This window comes from Oncorhynchus mykiss, chromosome 12, assembly GCF_057628025.1.
Source record: "Oncorhynchus mykiss isolate SJ-2025 chromosome 12, ASM5762802v1, whole genome shotgun sequence".
Lineage (NCBI taxonomy): Eukaryota > Metazoa > Chordata > Actinopteri > Salmoniformes > Salmonidae > Oncorhynchus > Oncorhynchus mykiss.
Window position 1 is genome coordinate 47,758,019 of NC_143033.1, and position 25,411 is coordinate 47,783,429.

General features: G+C 45.5%; 1 protein-coding gene across 2 annotated transcripts in view; it reads right to left on the reverse strand.

Annotated features, from left to right (window-relative positions):
* Window positions 1-25,411, reverse strand: part of LOC110537699 (transmembrane protein 132E) — a 385,161-nt gene that overhangs the window by 63,665 nt on the left and 296,085 nt on the right. For both annotated transcript variants that reach the window (XM_021623939.3, XM_021623937.3), the window contains exon 3: window positions 7,263-7,403. In XM_021623939.3, coding sequence (XP_021479614.1) covers window positions 7,263-7,403 — 141 coding nt within the window. The remainder of the gene's footprint in view (window positions 1-7,262; window positions 7,404-25,411) is intronic.

Below are 25,411 nucleotides of genomic sequence, written 5' to 3' on the forward strand. Positions count from 1 at the left end.
TACTCCAGGAGCACTGCTCGTGTCGCCTACGTCATATCTCTCCTTATTGGACGGGCTCGTGAGTGGGGCACGGCAATCTGGGAGGCAAGGGCTGAGTGTACTAACCAGTATCAGGACTTTAAGGAGGAGATGATACGGGTTTTTGATCGATCTGTTTTTGGGGAGGAGGCTTCCAGGGCCCTGTCTTCCCTATGTCAAGGCAATCGATCCATAACAGACTACTCTATTGAGTTTCGCACTCTTGCTGTCTCCAGTGGCTGGAACGAGCCGGCCTTGCTCGCTCGTCTTCTGGAGGGTTTCCGCGCAGAGGTAAAGGATGAGATTCTCTCCCGGGAGGTTCCTTCCAGCGTGGATTCCTTGATTGAACTCGCTATTCGCATTGAGCGACGGGTTGATCTTCGTCACCGAGCTCGTGGAAAGGAGCTCGCGCTCTCCGTCGCCTCCCTCTCCGCATCACTACCATCTTCCTCTGCCGGCTCGGGTGCTGAGCCCATGCAGCTGGGAGGTATCCGCATCTCGACTAAGGAGAGGGAACGGAGAATCACCAACCGCCTCTGTCTCTATTGCGGTTCCGCTGGTCATTTTGTCACTTCATGTCCAGTAAAAGGCCAGAGCTCGTCAGTAAGCGGAGGGCTACTGGTGAGCGCTACTACTCCTGTCTCTCCTTCAAGATCCTGCACTACCTTGTCGGTCCATCTACGCTGGACCGGTTCGTCAGCTTCCTGCAGTGCCTTAATAGACTCTGGGGCGGAGGGCTGTTTTATGGACGAGACCTGGGCTCGGGAACATGACATTCCTCTCAGACAGTTAAAGGAGCCCACGGCCTTGTTCGCCCTGGATGGTAGTCCTCTCCCCAGGATTCAGCGTGAGACGCTACCTTTAACCCTCACTGTTTCTGGTAATCATAGTGAAACCATTTCTTTTTTAATTTTTCGTTCACCTTTTACACCTGTTGTTTTGGGCCATCCCTGGCTAGTTTGTCATAATCCTTCCATTAATTGGTCTAGTAATTCTATCCTCTCCTGGAACGTCTCTTGTCATGTGAAATGTTTAATGTCTGCTATCCCTCCTGTTTCCTCTGTCTCTTCTTCACAGGAGGAGCCTGGTGATTTGACAGGGGTGCCGGAGGAATATCACGATCTGCGCACGGTGTTCAGTCGGTCCAGGGCCACCTCTCTTCCTCCACACCGGTCGTATGATTGTAGTATTGATCTCCTTCCGGGAACCACCCCCCCCCCGGGGTAGACTATACTCTCTGTCGGCTCCCGAACGTAAGGCTCTCGAAGATTATTTGTCTGTAGCTCTTGACGCCGGTACCATAGTCCCCTCCTCCTCTCCCGCCGGAGCGGGGTTTTTTTTTGTCAAGAAGAAGGACGGGTCTCTGCGCCCCTGCATAGATTATCGAGGGCTGAATGACATAACAGTGAAGAATCGTTATCCGCTTCCTCTTATGTCTTCAGCCTTCGAGATCCTGCAGGGAGCCAGGTTTTTCACTAAGTTGGACCTTCGTAACGCTTACCATCTCGTGCGCATCAGGGAGGGGGACGAGTGGAAGACGGCGTTTAACACTCCGTTAGGGCACTTTGAATACCGGGTTCTTCCTTTCGGCCTCGCTAACGCTCCAGCTGTCTTTCAGGCATTAGTCAATGATGTCCTGAGAGACATGCTGAACATCTTTGTTTTCGTTTACCTTGACGATATCCTGATTTTTTCACCGTCACTCCAGATTCATGTTCAGCACGTTCGACGTGTCCTCCAGCGCCTTTTAGAGAATTGTCTTTTTGTGAAGGCTGAGAAGTGCACTTTTCATGCCTCCTCCGTCACATTTCTCGGTTCTGTTATTTCCGCTGAAGGCATTAAGATGGATCCCGCTAAGGTCCAAGCTGTCATTGATTGGCCCGTCCCTAAGTCACGCGTCGAGCTGCAGCGCTTTCTCGGCTTCGCGAACTTCTATCGTCGTTTCATCCGTAATTTCGGTCAGGTGGCAGCTCCTCTCACAGCCCTTACTTCTGTCAAGACGTGCTTTAAGTGGTCCGTTTCCGCCCAGGGAGCTTTTGATCTCCTCAAGAATCGTTTTACATCCGCTCCTATCCTTGTTACACCTGACGTCTCTAGACAGTTCGTTGTCGAGGTTGACGCGTCAGAGGTGGGCGTGGGAGCCATCCTTTCTCAGCGCTCCCTCTCTGACGACAAGGTCCACCCATGCGCGTATTTTTCTCATCGCCTGTCGCCGTCGGAACGTAACTATGATGTGGGTAACCGCGAACTGCTCGCCATCCGGTTAGCCCTAGGCGAATGGCGACAGTGGTTGGAGGGGGCGACCGTTCCTTTTGTCGTTTGGACTGACCATAGGAACCTTGAGTACATCCGTTCTGCCAAACGACTTAATGCGCGTCAGGCGCGTTGGGCGCTGTTTTTCGCTCGTTTCGAGTTCGTGATTTCTTATCGTCCGGGCTCTAAGAACACCAAGCCTGATGCTTTGTCTCGTCTCTTCAGTTCTTCAGTAGCCTCCACTGACCCCGAGGGGATTCTCCCTGAGGGGCGTGTTGTCGGGTTGACTGTCTGGGGAATTGAGAGGCAGGTAAAACAAGCGCTCACTCACACTCCGTCGCCGCGCGCTTGTCCTAGGAACCTTCTTTTCGTTCCCGTTCCTACTCGTCTGGCCGTTCTTCAGTGGGCTCACTCTGCCAAGTTAGCCGGCCACCCTGGCGTTCGGGGTACGCTTGCTTCCATTCGCCAGCGTTTTTGGTGGCCCACCCGGGAGCATGACACGCGTCGTTTCGTGGCTGCTTGTTCGGTCTGCGCGCAGACTAAGTCCGGTAACTCTCCTCCTGCCGGCCGTCTCAGGCCGCTTCCTATTCCCTCTCGACCGTGGTCTCACATCGCCTTAGATTTTGTCACCGGACTGCCTTCGTCAGCGGGGAAGACTGTTATTCTTACGGTTGTCGATAGGTTCTCTAAGGCGGCTCATTTCATTCCCCTTGCTAAGCTTCCTTCTGCTAAAGAGACGGCACAAATCATCATCGAGAATGTTTTCAGAATTCATGGCCTTCCGTCAGACGTCGTTTCGGACAGAGGTCCGCAATTCACGTCTCAATTATGGAGGGAGTTTTGCCGTTTGATTGGGGCTTCCGTCAGTCTCTCTTCCGGCTTTCACCCCCAGTCTAACGGTCAAGCAGAACGGGCCAATCAGACTATTGGTCGCATCTTACGCAGTCTTTCTTTTCGTAACCCTGCGTCTTGGTCAGAACAGCTCCCCTGGGCAGAATACGCCCACAACTCGCTTCCTTCGTCTGCGACCGGGCTATCTCCTTTTCAGAGTAGCCTCGGGTACCAGCCTCCGCTGTTCTCATCTCAGTTCGCCGAGTCCAGCGTCCCCTCCGCTCAGGCTTTTGTCCAACGTTGCGAGCGCACCTGGAAGAGGGTCAGGTCTGCACTTTGCCGTTATAGGACGCAGACTGTGAGGGCTGCTAATAAGCGTAGAACTAAGAGTCCTAGATATTGTCGCGGTCAGAGAGTTTGGCTCTCCACTCAGAACCTTCCCCTTAAGACGGCTTCTCGCAAGTTGACCCCGCGGTTCATTGGTCCGTTCCGTATTTCTCGGGTCATTAATCCTGTCGCAGTTCGACTTCTTCTTCCGCGATACCTTCGTCGCGTCCACCCGGTCTTCCATGTCTCCTGCATCAAGCCCGTCCTTCGCGCCCCCGCTCGTCTCCCCCCCCCCCCCCCCCATCCTTGTCGAGGGCGCACCCATCTACAGGGTCCGTAGAATTTTGGACATGCGTCCTCGGGGCCGTGGTCACCAGTACCTCGTAGATTGGGAGGGGTACGGTCCTGAGGAGAGGAGTTGGGTTCCCTCTCGGGACGTGCTGGACCGTGCGCTGATCGAGGATTTCCTCCGTTGCCGCCAGGTTTCCTCCTCGAGTGCGCCAGGAGGCGCTCGGTGAGTGGGGGGGTACTGTCATGTACTGTCATGCTGTGTCTTGTCTCTGTCCTTTCCCTTCACCCTGTCTCCCTCTGCTGGTCGTTGTTAGGTTACCTTTTCTCCCCCGCTTTCCCCCAGCTGTTCCTTGTCTCCTCTAACTACCCATTCACCCCGTTTCCCACCTGTTCCCTTTTTCCCTCTGATTAGGTCCCTATATCTCTCTCTGTTTCTGTTCCTGTCCTTGTCGGATTCTTGTTTGTTGTGTTTCATGCCTGAGCCAGACTATCGTCATGTTTGCTGTAACCTTGTCCTGTCCTGTCGGAATCTGCCGGTCTATCTGAGCCTACCTATGTTTGGTTATTAAAGAAGCTCAGTTTAAGTTAGTTCGCTTTTGGGTCCTCATTCACTCACCATAACACCTCCAATACCTTGACTTAGTTCTCCTTAAAACATAACTATGGAAGTATGCTTAGGGTCATTGTCCATTTGAAGACCCATTTGCGACCAAGCTTTAACTTCCAGACTGATGTCTTGAGGTGATGCTTCAATATATCCACAGAATTTTCCTGCAGCAAAGCACCCCCACAATATGATGCTGCCACCCCTGTACTTCACGGTTGGAATGGTGTTCTAGGGCTTGCAAGCTTCCCCTTTTTTCCTCTAAACATAACGATGGTGATTATGGCCAAACGGTTCTATTTTTGTTTCATCAGACCAGAGGACATTTCTCCAGAAAGCACTATCTTTGTCCTCATGTGCAGTTGCAAACCGTAGTCTGGCTTTTTTTATGGTGGTTTTTGAGCAGTGGCTTCTTCCTTGCTGAGCGGCCTTTCAGGTTACGTTGATATAGGACTCGTTTAACTGTGGATATAGATACTTTGTACCTGTTTCCTCCAGCATCTTCACAAAGTCCTTTGCTGTTGTTCTGGGATTGATTTGCACTTTTCGCACCAAAGTATAGAATGTGTCTCCTTCCTGAGCAGTATGACGGCTGCGTGGTCCCATGGTGTTTATACTTGCCTACTATTGTTTGTACAGATGAACGTGGTACCTTCAGGTGTTTGGAAATTGCTCCCAAGGATGAACCAGACTTGTGGAGGTCTACAATTTTTTTCTGAGATCTTGGCTGATTTCTTTTGATTTTCCCATGATGTCAAGCAAGAGGCAGGTAGACCTTGAAGGTAGACCTTGAAAAACATCCAAAGGTACATCGCCAATTGACTCGAATGATATCAATTAACCTATCAGAAGCTTCTAAAGCCATGACATAATTTGAGATAATTGACATAATTCCAAGCTGTTTAAAGGAACAGTCACCTTGCTGCATGTAAACTTCTGCCCCACAGGAATTGTGATACAGTGAATTATAAGTGAAATAATCTGTATGTAAACAATTGTTGTAAAAATGACTTGTGTCATGCACAAAGTAGATGTCCTAACCGACTTGCCAAAACTATAATTTGTTAACAAGAAATGTGTGGAGTGGTTGAAAAACTAGTTTTAATGACTCCAACCTAAGTGTATCTAAACTTCCGACGTCAATTGTAATTAACAACTGTGTGTTGTCAATCCATTTTGTCTCTCCCGCTCTTTTCTGGCTCCACCCCTTTCAATTGTCTAGCAAGCAGTCATACCAGTTTAGCCCACTAGGGACTTGTCAATGCATTGTGTTAGTAACCAATATCTACTCTTTGTTTGTTATGTATTTTTGTGATTATTTAGTTAGTAAATAAATAATTAAGCCAATTTGTATATTGCCGATTCATCATTTAGGCTAGGGTTCGTGCAGATATCCAAGGGTTTGCAACGTTCAGTAATGAGAATTGATGAGGTAATAACGATACATTAATAGAAGACTAATCGATAAGATATGACAATTTCTGAAGAGTCGATTCAGGAAATAGAGACTCCATAAACATTTTCCCGTGGTGCCCCGATTTCCTGGTTAATTAAAGTTTACATGATTAGTTTAATCAGGTAATAATAATTACACATAGAGAATTGATTTGATAAAATAAGAGTCATCACATTTAATGATAGTCCAAACACAACACTATCATTGTCCAAACACACCAAGATAGTTGCGAAGAGGGCACAACAAGGATTTTTCCGCCTCAGGGGACTGAAATGATTTGGCATGGTTACCCAGATCCTCAAAAAGTTCTACAGCTGCACCATCAAAAGTATCGTGACCGTTTGCATCACCGCCTGGTATGGCAACTGCTCGGTAAGGTGCTACAGAGGGTAGTTCATCACTGGGGCTAAGCTTTCTGCCATCCAGGACCTATATGCTAGGCAGTGCCATAGGAAGGCCCAAAAAATTGTCAGACTCCAGTCACCCAAGTCATAAATGATTCCATCTGCCACTGCACGGCAAGCGGTAACGGAGCACCAAGTCTAGCTCCAAAAGGCTCCTTAACAGCTTCTACCCCAAGCCATAAGGCTGCTGAAAAATGTATCAAATGGCCACTCAGACTATTTGCATTGACCCCCCCTTTGTGTTTACACTGCTGCTACTCCCTGTTTATTATCTATGCATAGTCACTTTACCCCTACCTACATGTACAAATTACCTCGACTAACCTGTACCCCTGCACATTGACTTGATACCGGTACCCCCTATATCCCTTTTTTCTTTGGATTATTTAGTAAATATTTTCTTAAAACTACATTGTTGGTTAAGGGCTTGTAAATAAGCATTTCACGGTAAGGTCTACACATGTTGTATTCGGCGCATGTGACAAATAACATTTGATATAATCATGGTTACCTTTGCCCAGTGACAGGCAAAGATATTGCTGCCATATTTGGCAATGACAGAATCCCATCTCCATGGCACTGTAATGCAGCGACATATAAAAGTTAAACTGTACATATAATTTTGCCATTTTTCTATTGGTTTTGTCTACACATAAAATGGATCCATCACTGAAGTTGATAATCAAGCTGTAAAAAGGATGCATTTGAAAACTACAGTTTAATGTAGTGGTCCCCCAATCAGCTTTCTGCCAAGCAGGGAAAAATGTTGAAATCTTTGGTGTAAGCATATATTTTAAGCGTATCATACCTTATCTAAATATATTTTATATGGCTTTGCATTTAAGCAATTTATTTAACAAAGCATATCCAAAGATTTTTTGGACAGATACCCTAAACTGGATCCATATCTACAGTATATTGCAAATGGGTCTATTGTAAATAGGATGTTTTGAAGATGTCTCGTATCGTCTTTCAAAGAACAAACCATCTTAAAGTTTTTACTGGGCACGACCACCTCACTCACTCTGTGGTGTTTAAGTTAGATGGTTTGTGTTTAGTCACAAGGCTGTTGACTTACCCGGCTTGTACTCCTTTGTTCTTGTTCACGTTGATGGTGGTGATGGAATGCTTCGCCCCGGACTGCACCTCCCAGTCCACAGTCCACTGGGCATTCTTTGACTTGGTTTGCAGAAGATTCACCCCTTTCTTTGCCTTGACCCTGTAATCAACAGATAAAAGGAATAAACTTTATGAACAGTTCATGATTTATCTGCGAGGTCAGAGGTTGTCGGTTTGTTTTTATACTATAGTTCCATCATGTGCACTGTAACACATTGGGGCAAATGCAATTTCAAAATTTCAATCATTGAAATTTAAGGTAGATCAGTGGCCACCAGCCGGTCGATTGCGGCGTTCCTGGTCAATCATTAAACATTTCTGTAGAATAGTTAACGATAAAGCCTTGCGCTCCTTGTGCTGTTGGAGGTAGATGCACTTGATTCAGAAGCCCTGCATACCGGGTAGGCAAAGTTCTCATTTTGAACCATTTCATTTGCCTGAAGGGAGCTGAATCAAGCTAAATCAAGTGTGCCTACTGCACTGGCTAATCGGATAGCTTAAATCACTGAGCCTACAGCTTCCACAACACCACAGAAAAGTTTGATAATAGCCTACATGAGATTTCAACAGTCAACACTGTTTTTATTCAATACTTTTGCAAAACATAAGACGTGCTTCTCCTACTTCCACTCGCACTACAACCAACACTGCAGCTACAATTAATGTTTCAGTAGGCATGAATTTTCATTATTAGCAGCTTGTCGTGTCTATTTTTATAGCGAGGAATATTTCACCTTCTCTGGTCATAGGAACAACATGAATTTGTGCATTAGGCATAGAAAACCTGGTGCGACTCAAGTTTCACCATCAGGTTAGGCTTACTGCACAAACATAATTCCTACAGAACAATTTTTATTAGGTTAATGTTGCATAGGCTAACATTTTTTAAGTCCTGTTAAAAACAATAATCTGAGCGGTAGATCTCCGCTTGCTTTTTGATTCCGAAAGTGACCTCGACTCCGAAAAGGTTGGTGATCGCTGATGTATATGGACAATGTGGTGATGCATCTTATCTAAAGACAAAGGCTATTGCACTCAAGAGTATTTCTCATCCAGCCAACTGTATATTAAGCATCAGGAAAATTATAAAAATTCACTCCATATTCTTTGGTTCCATAATCTTTTGAGAGAGCTTGAAAATTGTACTGCACAAGGGTTTTTAAGACTATGATCCATTTCAGTGACTCTGATTAATTCCCCCATATAAATGAGAGGGTATGAGGAATGTGAATTGAGCTTGCCCTAGCACTCGCACAAAGCCGAGTAATGAGTGAGTGTAGCAAATCAGAAAGGTTCAGCCGTGACTAGTAATAAGCACTGATTCTGTAATACTCTCGCCAGCTTTGTAGCTCTGATAGAGGAAAATGGAGGAGCCTGTGTGAACTACTTCGGCTAAGACATTATTTATTAATTCCACACAGATGCCGTCTGCCATGGCAACTTCTATTAAGCACTGCGCTGGAGTGGATGACTGCTAAACAAGAGCGGTTAGCTCTAAATGCTCCTAATCCTTCAAGGCCATATAGCGAAAATGTTTTGAGTACAAACACATGCTCTGAAAGAGCATTTAAGAAATTACTTCTCTATAACACTCAATGTGTTTTAATGAACTGTTGTATGTAAACTTGTATGTAACTTATGGAGAATCATCTTGTTTAGCACATATAGCTAACCTGGATTGGTGCATAGCTCTTCATCCATCTAGTCTTGAATACATTTCTCAGATTGTCAAAGAGTGTGGTTAACACCTTCAAACACAACAATCCAGTGATGGCTCTATGCAACGGAAAGCAACTATATTGAGTGACAGGCACTCCTTGCCTCTGGATCATGAACAGCAATCTCAACAATCATCTCGAGCACTCCAATATCTATCTTGTTTATCACTCCAAGTAAACAGCTTTGAGGTTTGACAGTCAGTACAGAGCCTTGCAGCTGAAGAGCCAGAGGAAAAGAGAAGGAAGAAAACCTGCCTGGCAGGGATATGTTCTTAAGAGGGGCATGCTGGGAAAATTTGAATGTTCGAGCCAAGGAGATATCAGAGGGGATCGCAAATCAAAAACCTGCAACTGCCAATGTTCACATCTGATACAGAATTGACTCATATCTTTGTTGCAGTGCGGTGGCAGACACAGCTGGGAACCAAATTGTGTGTTTTGCAGAGGTTTGATGGTAACTAATTAACATAACATGATGATGCGTACAGTTAAGGCTTGTCAAAACAGCAAACTCCTTCACATTGTGAAATTTTGGCGGGGATGAGAGTCAGCCGTATGCCTGGCAGGTTGTTCTGCGACCTATACATCGGAATTCTGACCATATTTATTCAGGCTCTTGTAATCATAATCAATTTTATTTTATTTAACTAGGCAAGTCAGTTTAGAACAAATTCTTATTTACAATGACGGCCCCTTGTTCAGGGGCAGAACGACAGATTGTCTCCTTGTCAGCTCAGGGATTCGATCTAGCAACCTTTCAGTTACTGGCCCAATGCTCTAATCACTAGGCTACCTGCCACCCCAAGGCTGACCAAACACTTAAAAATGGTGACAGCAAATTAATTGAGGGGGTGAATCTTTCTGCCGTCTTAACCCTCAACTGGTTTCAAACGCTCCCTCCCTATGAACTGCCTGCTCCCTCTGCACTCCCTCCCTTTGCCTTTAAACTGGCTGCTCCCTACGCACTCCTTCCCTTTGCCTTTGAACTGCCTGCTCCCTCTGCACTCACCTGATGACTGGACCATGACCAAGAGAGGCTGCAGCTCCCTGTTTTTCAATGAGGCCTAGGTTTACTCTTATCTCCCGCTCTACGCTGCTGCCCGCCCTCTGAAAAAACACCTTCATTTTCAAATGGTAAATCTCTGAAGGTGCAAGGCAAGATTTGAATCTCTGTACGCAGTTATCGCACGCATCTTTCCCTAGGGAGTGAATCTGTGTGGAGGAACGGTGCACACCTGGAGTGTGCCCTTTCCAAACAGTAAACCCACAAACAGAGTTGGATTGGTTTGGTTCAGATGAAAGAAGACGGCTCTAAAGATCTAGCCCAGCTCCAAGTGTCACCTTCAGTACCAAGCTATGATTAGCAGACCACCTCCCGGTAAACAAGACAGAACACAGTGGGACTCTAACTGTTCAAAGTTGGCAAGGAGTCAACACCAAGACTTGGTTGTTAATGTGGTTTCAGCCATCTGAATCAATGGCTTATAGGCAGTATTAATCCAGCTAGTGTAACGGGCTATGTTTATTCTTCACATTTACACCAGTCAAATTACAGCAAAGAGAAGGTTTTAACTGGAAACGAAAATATTAATAGAAACACTGTTGATTGTTCTTTAGGTTCAAGTCTAGCGCCCAATCCAGCCATATCCGCCTCTTCCCTCACTTTCCTTCCTCGTTTTCAGGCTCTCCTAGACACAACTCTCCTGTGTGTGAAATTATCCAGCATCCACAACAAATCCTTTGTTTAGAGACCACTCACAGATTGCACATCAGTTTTTTGGCAGTTGTTAGAGGTAGCATGTTGCGGTGAGGAGTGACAAAAACAAACATTTGACCATGTTGGCGGTGACAACAGCTCACAGATAAAGTGATTTGCCAACGTTGGGAGGCCAACGTTGGGCTTTCACGTCGGTGCCCTTGGCAGACCTCGATAAGCAAATGCAGGGGAAAAAGTTAATAAATAGGAACTAAAATGTCAGCACTAGAATTTCTCAAAGGCATAATCTGCACTCCTTTTTGCTCTACTGCAAAAACAGGGCCTCTTCAACAACTAAATTTGGTCAGCAAAGCCTTTTTCCACTCATCTGTCGACTGAAGCTCCATTCATTTCTCTGATAGGCCACATTAGAGACAACTTCTCCACTTGGAGTTCTGCAGTCAAAACAGATTCCCACTCCATGACAATATATTATTTGGCTATCAATGTATGCTTGTCCTTGGCCCTGTGCTTGATTCCTTTGCCCGTTTCATGTGATGTGATTCAATCCATGACATAACAGCTCGGCATGATATGTTTAAGGAAGCTTGCGAAACCTTATTATATGTTTCCAGGATTTTGCACCCTTGAATTGGCAGCTTTTAAAAAAAATGTTACTTAACTAGGCAAGTCAGTTAAGAACAAATTCTTATTTACAATGACGGCCTTCCCCAGCCAAACCCGGACGATGCTGGGGCCAATTGTGCGCCGCCCTATGGGACTCCCAATCACGGCAGGATGCGATATAGCCTGGATTCGAACCAGGGGCTGTAGTGATGCCTCTTGCACTGAGATGCAGTGCCTTCGACCGCTGCGCCACTCGGGAGTCCGAGTTTGATGTAATGTGAGGCTCAAACATATTCCGGTACCACTTCACTTAAGCCATGAATTGCACTGACAGAGCTATTATTTCAAAACTGCCACAACAACCATGGATTATGTTTACAAGGTGTGCTGCAAGTGACTGCTGTAGAAAATAGCACAAGAGACTATTAAATAACCCTTTAACCACAAAAGTACCATTCAACCCGGGGTTCATTGAAGGTCCACAAGCAGTTCATGAGTAGTTATTTATTGAATTGTGATCTCAGATATTGTGTATGCCAGACCTTGAGACTCACTGTTCGGCATTAAAATACAATGTTGACCATAGTCCTTTCTGATATCCCTCAAACCTGTATATTATATCAAAAGTAAAGTCTCGTCAGGCCCAAAGTTGACTAAAGAGATAGAGAGAGCGAGAGAGAGACCTTAGTTTTGCATCGCCTCGGGGGAGCAGCACATGCCTCCTGCTCATTATTGTGGGAATATGAGAGGAACATCAATACGAGGATGTGTCAACCTCCCTCTCTAGCCATGTGGACATTCTGCCATAATTGGCAGCGGGCAGCCATCAGGACAGATGTTCGCTTTGCAAAGAGATGCCTGGCACCCCAAAAAGATTGGATGCACTTGTCACACTGCTGATGCTCGTCTGATGGTAAACCGAGTGGCCAGCCTAGGCCATGTGACGGGGCAGCCGCCACGGGTCGGGAATTATCAGCATCTTCAGTAATCTCTCGCTAAAACAAAAGACGATATGGGACGTGGACAGCGAGGGATGACCCGACAGTCAGGATTTACACTAATCTGACAAATCATCTGAGGAGAAAAGGACCAAAGGCACGTATAATAGTTTTCTTGGGGCTCTTTCGAAGATGCAGAGTATAGGAGCGTATAACTGTCGATCTGACATGAGCATGCGTAAAGTGTATTCATCTGAGAAAAACAGTTCTGACAAAAGCAGCAAAGGGTAACCGAATAATGACGATCACGTTTGTATTCGTAACTATCCAACTACCAGTCTCAAAATGCAAAACAACTTTTAAGTTATCCTGATTATTTGAGCTGATAAAAGTTTGCACTTAATTTGATCAGCTTTACACCTGGCTCGTTGTTTTGACTCATCTAGCGGTCATGCCAGGGCTAAGAAGTTTCCGCAGACCAAATAGGCAATGAGAAAAAAGTGTAGAAAACCAAAACAGAGAAGATGTAGAGCTGCCTCATTACAATCACAACAAGAGTTTCAACAGCTGTTTCAAATATGGCTCCTGACTACTTACAATGAAATGCAATTACAGTACCCAAAACAGAGGGTGCCTGGGAGGGAGGAGGGGTTGAGAGAGCAGGTTACGGCTCCTGTCTTATCTTTAAGTAGTGAGGTGGTCTGATGTGTTTCCCTCAAGTGGAGACTCCATTATCTGTGCCCTGATGGCACTGATGCAAATGCAGCCATCTGCACACACACATACGCACGCACACACACACAAACCACAGACATGCAGGTGCACACACTCAGGCACACAAACACACATCCTGACGGCACTGATGCATGCAGCTATCTGCACACACAAACACTTATGCACACACACACACACACACAAACCACAGATACACACACACACAGGCACTGCATGACGGTGGTAGGGACAACGGTGGCTGGGAATCCGTCCTCCTGGAAAACAATTATTCTAAGTAGTTTTCCCATCAGCCAAAGCCATGAGCAGAAGACCCTCGGGTGAGCCAGAACCTTTCTGTGGAGGCAATCGGGGAAAAGCCGCTCTCCAATTTATTTGATAAGGCGAGTGGAACTGAGCGCTGCCAACAGCCGAAGAGAACAAGAAAATCAGGGCTTCTCTGAAACCAAGTTGCTGACATTTTCAGAGTTCACATCAGAGAGAGAGAGAGAGAGAGAGAGACAGAGACGTTTGCACATATCAATGCTGCCAGAACAAAAGCTAGTTGTCACATTGTGATTGGATACTCGGTTACTCTCTGTGAGGAATCTGAATACTGATACACTTGACAAGGTAAAATGATTTTCAGGGTGGGGGAGCTTTGACGATTACACCGGAAGCAGTGTGAGATTAAGTGCTGGGGAGAACTCTATTATTGTTATGCGGTTCAGAGAGCTTCTCCATCCGTCTTGATGCGGCGTCTCATCTCTCGACCCCTCTTGCCAACAGGAAATAAACATTAGCGCCATATTAATTTGATGTCGAGATAAATGTCATTTTGAGCACTTCTAAAGATCAACGAAATATCAGATTATATCCAGTGCTTATTGAATGTCAGAGGAAATACAGGAGACCTGGGATGGACTGACAGAGTAAGGAAACAAGAGGACAAAAGGGACAATCCCTCGATTTGGGTCAGCTTGGTTTTGGAAGGCCCCACATACATCTTAAAGCATCCGGTACAAAAATTAAAACTAAAAGAGAAAAACAAATCCCACCAATTGATTGAACGATTACACACAATGATAACAGTGGGGATAGGCGAGCACACGGCTTCCCAACGCAAACCTAGAGCTTCTAAACAGTGATGCCTCATGCTGTTGTTGCTGCTGTGAGTGGGCCAGTTATGTTCTCCAAAGGAACCTTCTTTTCATCCTTTTCTCTCACGCACCAACTCTCATTATGTTCACACTGTTCTGTCAACCATACCTCCCCTTTCTACTCCCATGCATGATTCCCTTCCTCCTTCACCCCCTCGCCCCTTCCTCACTCACTGTCTATCCTCTTCAATAAATCACTTCCAACACATAGCTGTTCAATTAAAATTTTACTAGATATTGCTGGGGGCTAGTCTGTCTAATCAGGGGCCCTGTAGATATAGGTAATTCGTCTCACTAACCTACTACGCCGGATGCCCTGATAAACCATCATGTAGCAGTCATGGCCTGTATTGACCAGCGCCTTTAAAGATAATTGCATTTTCATATCTCCCCAGCGAAATGGAGAGCCGTCTTCTTTATAGACAGTAAATGGAGACGACAGCTACTCACTGGCGCAACCTCCTCCTTTACTGCCCTGCAACACAGACTCTCAGACTCATAGTTCTACTAAATGGATGTTGTGGAAGTGCAATACCATGAAGGAGCCACCAGGTGGCCGTCTGCTCACTGGGAGAAAGGGGGGTTGCAGAAGTGGGGCTATGAGAGGGATACTGGGTGGGGAAGGTGTTAAAGTTATATTGGGTGAGGTTTTGGTGTTAATAAATGTAAAATGTGATCCTCACATGATAAGATATGCTGCGATTTCGAGCTGGATTCAAAAGGACAATTGCTAGTTTGCCATATACCCTATCTGGACTGTGTTAATATTTTTCCCATTTCTAGACTTCATGGCAGGTGCTTCAGACCCACATAGCCAGGTGATTTATCAACAAATTATACTCAGTTTGGGCAATGTCTCGATAAATGTGTAAAAAAAAAAATCAACATCACCTAAGTCATTAAGCATCTCTCCACAAAAAACAAAGGTAGAGAAAAAGTTGAAAGGAAATAAAGCTAACCAGCGTGCTTCCAAATGACATGTTACCATTACTCCCCGTGACCTCAGCCTTAACTCCAGGTGGAAATGCGCCACTGTTTAATATACTCCGACCTGTCCTCACTGCAACCTCGCCTTAATCTATTTCCCCAGGCTGCTGTTAAATCGCTCTGCTTCAGATCCCTCCATCTGCTCCCTTTCTTATCCTCCCCCCCTCTCTTAACCCTCCCTTACTGATCCAAATAACTGTGCCTTGAGTTGAACGCTGATTAGGAGGCAGCGCTATCCGGTTCACCACTCTTGGAGTTGGAGGAGGAGAGCAACAGCGTAGGGAGATATATCTGTCTGCATATTGGTTGGTTGGTTCCCCTGGCCAGCGATTACACGCCCATAGTGAATTTGGACAGTCGTTGCCCAGGATGGCCTTTAAAAAAAATCTAAATCAACACATCCAGACCGCCTCAAATGAGGTCTCCATCGACAATCAAAGCAAAATGCGCTGGGCTCTGGTTTTCAATGTCAATATGGGATCTAGGTTACACACCTTCCATATAACTTCATTTTTGAAAACGATGGAGGATGGTTTGTAAAGTGGGAGCGGCTAAGCCAAATGAAGCGTAACATGGAGGCAGCGCAGTTGATCGGTATTGTAACTGACCCTGATAATGATCACTGGCCATCAAACTGTAAAACTTCAAGCGTGTGCAATAGCTAATAAAAACAATGTGGGATAGTAAAACTCAGCAAAAATCACTCAAGGCCTGGTGCATTAGGTGAGGGCTGCGGAATGACTTGGATTGCATTTCAAGAGGTTATTCCACTCCAACACACACACACACACACACACACAGTCAGGGTTCCACCCCAAAATCCTAAGGGGGCACAAAGTATGCCATAATCATTATACTTAAATCTATGTGTAAAAAATATGTTTATTTTTCTGCATATCTAAGCATACCTCTTGAGCTGTCTGTATCTTCCTGACAGTTTTTTTTTTTAAGAAACAAAATACTTCTCTGCATCTCTGCTAAGATCTGGGTAAAATATTGAAAGGAATGTGAGTATTATTCACTACATTTAGTAATTGCTTGCTTTGTAAAGTCTACCAACCTTGCCAGCAGGCATGCCAGCTAAGATAGTTAGACAAGCTACTCTAACTTGATTGATAGACTGAAATGGCTTCTTGGTAGGTAATTATGAAGTTGGGAGATTGGAAACCTATCTGGGCTAGCTAAAGCCAATTTCATACAATTGCAAGGTGGCTCGTAGTATTACAGAGAAACAACAAAAACATTTTTTTTTAAAACAGGACAAATCTGAGGGGCACGTGCCCCTGTGCCCCCTATGGGCATGACACCTCTGAGAAAAAAAAAACATTGACAGGGGTGACAATGACACCACCCCCTCTTTCAAAAAAGAAAGCCGTGAAATACCTAGACCGCTGAGCTGGAAGAGTGCCTTAACCCGTCGTCGTTGGCGTGACAATTTGAAATCCATGTTACATCAAGGGCTCAGGCCAGATCACGAGGCATCATGGCTGATGAGGGAACATGTACTTTTCACATGCTCAGGGCCATGTGGTTTTTACAGCAAGTTTGCTGAAATGGAAGAAAGCATTATTTTGTGCAACCAGGCTTTTATAAAAGCAGCATAAAACTCTCTCGATCTCACTCTCCTCTTTCTCTCCCTCCTACATGAGACAGTGCAGAGCAATTAAGGACAAAACCTAACCCTGAGCTGAGCCTGCTGACTGTGCCAAACAGGCCAAGCACATTTGGTATTTTCACCCCCTGGACTATTATCGGTGGGGTATTATTTGTCAGAGAGGTAATGTGACACAATGCCCAAGGCATTGACACATCATCTTTCTAAGGCAACTGAAGCCAACAATAGCATTTCAAAGCAATTGACATGAAAATAAACCATTGACATGAAATCCCGACAAATAAGACAGGCTAGTCTGATGGAATTACAGTGCATTCAGAAAGTATTCAGACTCTTTTACTTTTTCCACATTTTGTTACATTGCAGCATAATTCTAAAATGGATTAAAGAAATGAAAATCCTTAGTAATCTGCACACAATACCACTTAATGACAAAGCAAAAACAGGTTTTTAGAAATTTTAGCAAATGTATTAAAAATAAAAAACAAAATATACCTTATTGACATAAGTATTCAGACCTTTTGCTATGAGACTCGAGATGGAGCTCAGGTGCATCCTGTTTCCATTGATAATCCTTGAGATGTTTCTACAACTTGATTGAAGTCCACCTGTGGTAAATTCAATTGATTGGACATTATTTGGAAAGGCACACACCTGTCTATATAAGGGCCCACAGCTGACATTGGATGTCAGAGCAAAAACAAGCCATGAGGTCGAAGGAATTATCCATAGAGCTCAAAGACAGGATTGTGTTGAGGCACAGATCTGGGGAAGGGTACCAAAACATTTTTGCAGCATTGAAGGTCCCAAAACACACAGTGGCCTCCATCATTCTTAAATTGAAGAAGTTTGGAACCACCAAGACTCCTAGAGCTGGCCGCCCGGCTAAACTGAGCAATTTGGGAGAAGGGGCTTGGTCAGGGAGGTGACCAAGAACCCAATAATCACTCTGACTGAGCTCTAGAGTTGGAGAACCTTCCAGCAGGACAACCATCTCTGCAGCACTCCACCAATCAGGCCTTTATGGTAGAGTGGCCAGACGGAAGCCACTCATCATGAAAAGGCACATGACAGCTGCTTGGAGTTTGCCAAAAGGCACCTAAAGACTATCAGGCCATGAGAAACAAGATTCTCTGGTCTGATGAAAACAGAGTTGAACTCTTGGGCCTGAATGCCAAGCATCACGTCTGGAGGAAACCTGGCACCATCCCCTACGGTGAAGCATGGTGGTGGCAGCATCATGCTGAGGGGATGTTTTTCAGCGGCAGGGACTGGGAGAATAGTCAGGATTGAGGGAAAGATGACGGGGCAAAGTGCAAATAAATCCTTGATTAAAACCTGCTCCAGAGAGATCAGGACCTCAGACTGGGGGCGAAGGTTCACCTTCCAACAGGACAAACCTAAGCACACAGCCAAGACAATGCAGGAGTGGCTTCGGGACAAGTCTCTGAATGTCCTTGAGTGGCAAAGCCAGACGAACATCTATGGAGTGACCTGAAAATAGTTGTGCAGCAACGCTCCCCATCCAACCTGACAGAGCTTGAGAGGATCTGCAGAGAATAATGGGAAAAACTCCCCAAAAACAGGTGCACCAAGCTTGTAGCTTCATACCCAAGAGGAATCAATGCTAAAATTGCTGCGGAAGGTGCTTCAACAAAGAACTGAATAGGGTCTGAATACTTACGTAAATGTAATATTTTCATTTTTTTATGTTTTATAAATTAGCAAACATTTCTAAAACCCTGTGTTGGCTTTGTCATTATGGGGTATTGCATGTAGATTGATGAGGAAAAACACGTTAGACTAAAAACATGTGGAAAAAGTCAAGGGGTCTGAATACATTCCAAAGGCACTGTATGCTCCACTTCCAAGTGAGCTTCATATTTGGGTTTTTCAAGAAAATGAGGGCAAGAAAAAAAAGTTCAAATTTAACCAGTGACTGGGGCTGTTCTATCAAATCTCCATTATAACAAATCAATGTAAAATCATTCAATTCTCATGGAAGGGAACAGGCCCACCAATCAGTTGCTATGGGAACAAATGATGCCGTGAACCAGGCAAATTATTAAATAATGTGTACCAATTTGTAGGGAAATGAGTTCTGTCACTTGTGTCTCTTGGCAAAATATTTGAGAGACTTCATTTCCTATAGAAAAAAGACAGAAAGAGAATTAAGCAACGTTCTCCCCCAACTATTTGAACCGCTGTAAGAGTTGTGTGCTGAAAATAAATGAAGACCTCTTTCTCTCTATTGTTTTGCATATGAAAAGGCAGTTAAATGCCTAGCATCTGCTTTGGTATTAAAGGTTGAAGTGTCTAAATGTTAGACGGAGAAGGGCTTGGGTCACGGAAGTCTTGTCTTAGCCTACTGCTGCAAAACCCCATACATTTCCCCACACGCAATTCACAGCATACTTTCGGAATTTTTGCGATCCTCATAGTATCTAGGATCACAGCTGAGCTGTATATCGAAACTCATGTCATTGGATAAAAGGATTACTTTCAGTTGAGTGTTAGAATTTAAAAGCATTGACATTAATGTTGGTGTAATGACTTTGGATGCCAAACTTGATCCCTTTAAATACGAGATTAAACTTTATTAACCTAAAGGGGGTGAAAAACGAATGCTGTTTAGTACATATGGTTGAGTTTCACATACTTTGAAAGGTCACATAAAATCACCTTTAATATACGCCAATATAGTATGGTGGCTGGTAAGTTAAATTTAATTCCCAAATTATACAGCTTGATTATACAATATCTTGTTTAATGTCAATATGACATACTCTCATATCAGTATGTAGGCCAGTAATAGTAGCATAGCATTTGTGTTATAATCTCCACCCAGAAGAGGACTGGCCACCCCTCATAGCCTGGTTCCTCTCTAGGTTTCTTCCTAAGTTTTTGCCTTTCTAGGGAGTTTTTCCTAGCCACCGTGCTTCTACACCTGCATTGCATGCTGTTTGGGGTTTTGGGCTGGGTTTCTGTACAGCACTTTGAGATATCAGCTGATGTAAGAAGGGCTATATAAATAAATGTGATTTGATTTGATTTAGTAGCAGTAGCTAGCCTCAGCATTAGCCACGAATGAAAAGAGTGGCACTCCCACATACCACCCCCAACTCCCAGAACACCTGGCCCCCTTGTCCTGATCCTAAACACCACATATCAAGCCCTGAGGGACTCCTTGGCACAATAATGGCATGCCGAGCCCGAGGTCTGGGGACTTCTGCTGGAACATGGCTGTCTGTTCCAATCGGCTGTCTGCCGTACACAGGGCTCCCCTACTCTGACAACACACAGCCCAAACAGGGGCTTAGTGGGCACACAGTGTGGAGCCACAGAGGGAGAACTCCACCCCGCATGGCTCTTTATGGGTTGTCTAAACGTTCTGGAGGAACAGCTGCTGAGATGAGGGATCAGCTTAGCATCAATTGTTACCCATAGAGAACGAGGCACAGAGAACAAAATCAACAGCACTAGGGTGGCTAGCTGTTGTGTTGGTGTTTTTTAATAGTAAGAATAGATGTAGATTTGATAGTGCCATCTTTTGATCTTATTATAGTGAAAAGCATACCATCTGATGGCCAAAATGGCTGCAAACACAAGTGAGTATTAGGATTCCAGGAGACCCACCACAACACTGCATCCTATGGGAATCTCTCCATGGTGCACTTGTCTGGAAACATAACCATGCCTTCAAAAGCCTGACATCTTTAGAGTAAGAAACTCACTTTTCTCACCCTAAACAGACATTTTTTATTCTAAGCAAGAAGGCAGACATGAAGCGCGAGGGAGAGAGAGTCCAATCAGCTATTTCATGGCTGTTTTTACCCTGGGTCTCTTGATCGTCTATTGGGCTTTAATAACTTCAATAAAACGGTAAGGGGGTCATGGCTCTCTCACAGAGCTGAGAGGCTGCGAGACTAAATAGCCATTAGAGAGCATGGGACGGCATAGGACATATCTATAACAAATCTGCCCCAGTGAGCTGGCAGGCATCAATAATAAGGGGCTCCAGGTTCTCAAATGTATTCTCAATTAAATCAGCCTCACATAATGACCTCGGTTCAAGAGAGGCCAAGGGAACGTCCACTGAGGATCCTTTGGAAAAAAATAGAGAAACGTGTTTGGTCAGAGCTGTCATGGGGGCTTTACCCTAGCCTGCTATGGGGTTGGAGTGCAGTTGCATCAGTATACAGGCGGAGGAAAATATCAACAGTGATATTGCTTGGAGGATGGAAAGGCCAATCAACACAGGTTGAGATGCTCGAGGAATAGAGAGAGATATTTCACTAACGAGAGGTGGTGAATTGCTTAAAACCAACATTTTCAGGAACAGTGGAAATACCCTGACATTCAATTTAGCTGAATACGCAACTGTATGCAACTGCAATACAGAAACGTGTTTCTAGTTTCTCTTATCAAAGGTGTGACGAGCAAATCTTTATTTTACCTTATCAATAATTTGTTTCCTTTATATAAACAATGTTCAAACTGCTCACATTTTCATGATACACACTTAGCATTTGCCCTGCTAAGTTTGCTAGCTAACCTTATCACCCGCAATAGAGGGTAATTAAAATGTTTCAAAACCTGTCACCACTTAGGAAATACACATACAATGGGTCACATCCAGCTAATCACTACACCAAATCTACATTACGCTTCTATTCGAAAAGTGGCCATATTTGGCCATGTTTCACCGCTACTTGTGGCGAGGTTGAGCGCCATTTTTTGCATCAGCCAGTAGCGGGACAATCGCCGGTTGATTAATTGATTATGCTATAGAGAGCGAAAGAGTGAGTTGCAAGTCTCTGATGCAAATTATTGATTGCATCAGAGACTATTGAGTAATGCTATTGAGTAATTCTGGCGACAAAATCTGTTTAAAGGCAACATTCATATTGCCGGCGACCATTGAAGGCAGCAACCGCTCAGCTAATACTCAACCCAAGGATAGACATCAATACGGGAAAAGTCAGGTTAATCAAGCATCAGTATTGCAGCATTCATACAGTGCATTCGGAAATCTTCTTTGAAAAGATGGAGCCGAATGATAGGGCAGCCGCGCTTCTAGCCCCTAGGAAACTTTGCAGTATTTCATTTCTTTATATGTTATTTCATACACTATTAGCCCAGAAAATTATTTGTGTTATTACATACAACCGGAAAGAACGTTTGACCATGAGAGAGGCGGTAACTCACAAGCATTACGACTTCCCGAATAGGATCCTTTGTTCATACCCCCAGGGCAATTGAACTGAACCCAGATGCGGATCCAAAACTCCACCGACGGAGAAGCGTACACCCACCGCATCCAGAGTATATTACTCGCTAATGTTCAGTCTCTGGATAATAAAGTTGACGAGCTCAGGGCGAGGATTTACTTCCAGAGACTGTAACATACTCTGTTTCATGGAAACATGGCTCTCTCTGGATATACTATCTTTGTCCGTACAGCCAGTTGGGTTCTCAGTTCATCGCGCTGACATTAATAAATATATCTCCGGGAAGAAGGAGAGCAGGGGTGTATGTTTCATGATTAACTACTCATGGTGTGATTGAGATAACATACAGAAACTAAAGTCCTTTTGTTCACCCGACCAAGAATACCTCACAATCAAATGATGTCCGTATTACCTCCCAATTTTATTTTTTTTCACCTTTATTTAACCAGGTAGGCAAGTTGAGAACAAGTTCTCATTTACAATTTCGACCTGGCCAAGATAAAGCAAAGCAGTTCGACACATACAACGACACACAGTTACACATGGAGTAAAACAAACATACAGTCAATAATACAGTAGAAACAAGTCTATATACGATGTGAGCAAATTAGGTGAGATAAGGGAGGTAAAGGCAAAAAAAAGGCCATGGTGGCAAAGTAAATACAATATAGCAAGTAAAACACTGGAATGGTAGATTTGCAGTGGAAGAATGTGCAAAGTAGAAATAAAAATAACGGGGTGCAGAGGAGCAAGATAAATAAATAAATAAATAAAATAAATACAGTAGGGAAAGAGGTAGTTGTTTGGGCTAAATTATAGGTGGGCTATGTACAGGTGCAGTAATCTGTGAGCTGCTCTGACAGCGTGTGCTTAAAGCCAAGACAATTCTCTTCGGTTATAGTCACAGCTGTGTATATTCCCCCTCAAGCCGATACCACGACGGCCCTCAACGAACTTTATGCAAACTGGAAACCACATATCCTGAGGCCGCATTTATTGTAGCAGGGTATTTTAACAAAGCTAATCAGAGGGAAACACTACCGAAGCTCGACTAACACATTAGCTGTAGCACTCGAAATAACTACAAGGCCCTCCCCAGCCCTCCCTTCAGAAAATCTGATGACAACTCCATTTTGATCCTTCCTTCCTATAGGCAGAAACTAAAACACAAAGTAATCGTGCTACGGACAATTGAGCGCTGGTCTGACCAATCGGAATCTATACTTCAAGATTATCAGGCGGACTGGGATATGTTCCGGGTAGACTCAAACAATAATATCGACGATAGGTTCCGGGTATGTTGTACCCACTGTGACTATTAAAATCTACCCAAACCAGAAACAGTGGATAAATGGCAGCATTTGCGCAAGACTGAAAGTACTATTTTTCTTGTGCGTAATAAAGCGCTATTCTATACCCTCTGCCTCCTGCGCCTGACTCCGCACACACTACGCCCAGTGCGTTACAGAAACCCGCACCTTCAAATGGAGTCAGCAGGAGCAGCGGCCACCCCCCTTCCATCGATGGAGGAACGCGTCCTCCATCATACCACCATCGGATTGGGTCTGCGATAGACCAGAGGATGGAGAGAATGGGAGAGGTGTGGTCTCCCCACTTCACCTCCAGCTCCTCCGACGAGTCCACCTACTCCTCCCCCGGCGTCCGGCTCCAGCGCACTTCGTCTTGCGCCCCCGAGGGGGTACGATGGAGCGGCGGCTGGGTGCCAGGGGTTTCTACTCCAGCTCGAGTTGTACCTGGCTACCGTGAGGCCGACTCCCTCGGGGGGGGAGTGTGTGAGCGTCCTCGTCTCCTGCCTGACGAGTCGAGCTCTGGAGTGGGCCAACGCTGTCTGGAATGGCCCAGAATCGAGCACTATCTGGAGTACACTCGCCGTTTCCGGGCCGTATTCGACCACCCTCCGGAGGGCCGAGCGGCGGGTGAGCGACTATTCCACCTTAGGCAGGAGACGAGGAGCGCACAGGACTTTGCGTTGGAGTTCCGGACCTTGGCCGCTGGGGCCGGGTGGAACGACAGGGCCCTGATGGACCACTCCGGGAGGACGTCCGCAGGGAGCTAGCGTGTCGGGACATTACTGTCTCCCTCGACGAACTTATAGACATGTCAATCCGGCTAGACAATCAGCTAGCTGCCCGCAGGCGTTCAGAAAGGGTCCTGTCAGTTCCACCTCCTAGCCCTCCCGCTCCCATTCCTATGCAGTTAGGGGGGGCTGCTTCAAGGGGTACAGAAGGAGGAGGCTCCTCCTGCACCAGCTGTGGTCGGAGAGGACACACGTCTGACCGGTGCTGGAGGAGCCCGTCTGGGAGTCGAGAGGGCAGGCAGAGGGCAGGCAGAACACTTCTCGGTCACCCCAGGTGAGTCAGCATCAAACTCACCCAGAGCCCCCTGTTGGTCACATGTTTGTATTAATTTTTTTCCTTGATTTTTTCTCCCTCTTCCCAGCATAAGGCGCTAGTCGATTCAGGTGCAGCTGGGAACTTTATGGATCGCGGACTCGCCCTCAAGCTGAGAATTCCGCTGGTGCCGATAGATTCCCCCTTCCCCGTGCACTCCTTAGATAGCCGGCCATTAGGGTCAGGGTTGGTCAGGGAGGCCAAGGCTTCACTGGACATGGTAACGCAGGGGAGCGGATTAGTCTCTTCCTTATCGATTCACCTGCATTCCCAGGATGTCGTGGAGACAGGGGGTTCTCCAGGGGTGGTCAGAGGAGTGTTCAGGTAGGTGTATGGGAGTTTCCATCGGTGCCACGTCGGTGGAGAGTCCAGACCAGGTTTCCACTGTGCGCATTCCCTCTGAGTATGCCGATTTGGCTATCGCCTTCTGTAAAGAAGAAGGCGACTAAATTACCACCTCATCGACAGGGGGTTTGTGCGATAAACCTCCAGGTAAATGCTGCACTTCCCGGGAAGGGAGACGAGTGTAAAACCGCGTTTAGTACCACATCGGGCCATTATGAGTACCTCGTCATGCCGTATGGGTTAAAGAATGCTCCACCCGTCTTTCAATCCTTTGTAGACGAGATTCTCAGGGACCTGCACGGGCAGGGCATGGTTGTATATATTAATGATATCCTGATCTATTCCGCCACACGCGCCGTGCATGTGTCTCTGGTGTGCAAGGTGCTTGGTAGACTGCTGGAGCATGACCTATACGTCAAGGCTGAGAAGTGTGTGCTCTTCAAATGAGCCGTCTCCTTCCTGGGTTATTACATTTCCATCTCGGGGGTGGTGATGGAGTGTGACCGCGTTAAGGCCGTGAGTAATTGGCCAACTCCAACCACGGTGAAGGAGGTGCAGCGGTTATTAGGGTTTGCCATTAGGTTCACCTTCCAACAGGACAATGACCCTAAGCACTGTGTTGTCTTGGCTGTGTGCTTAGGGTCATTGTCCTGTTGGAAGGTGAACCTT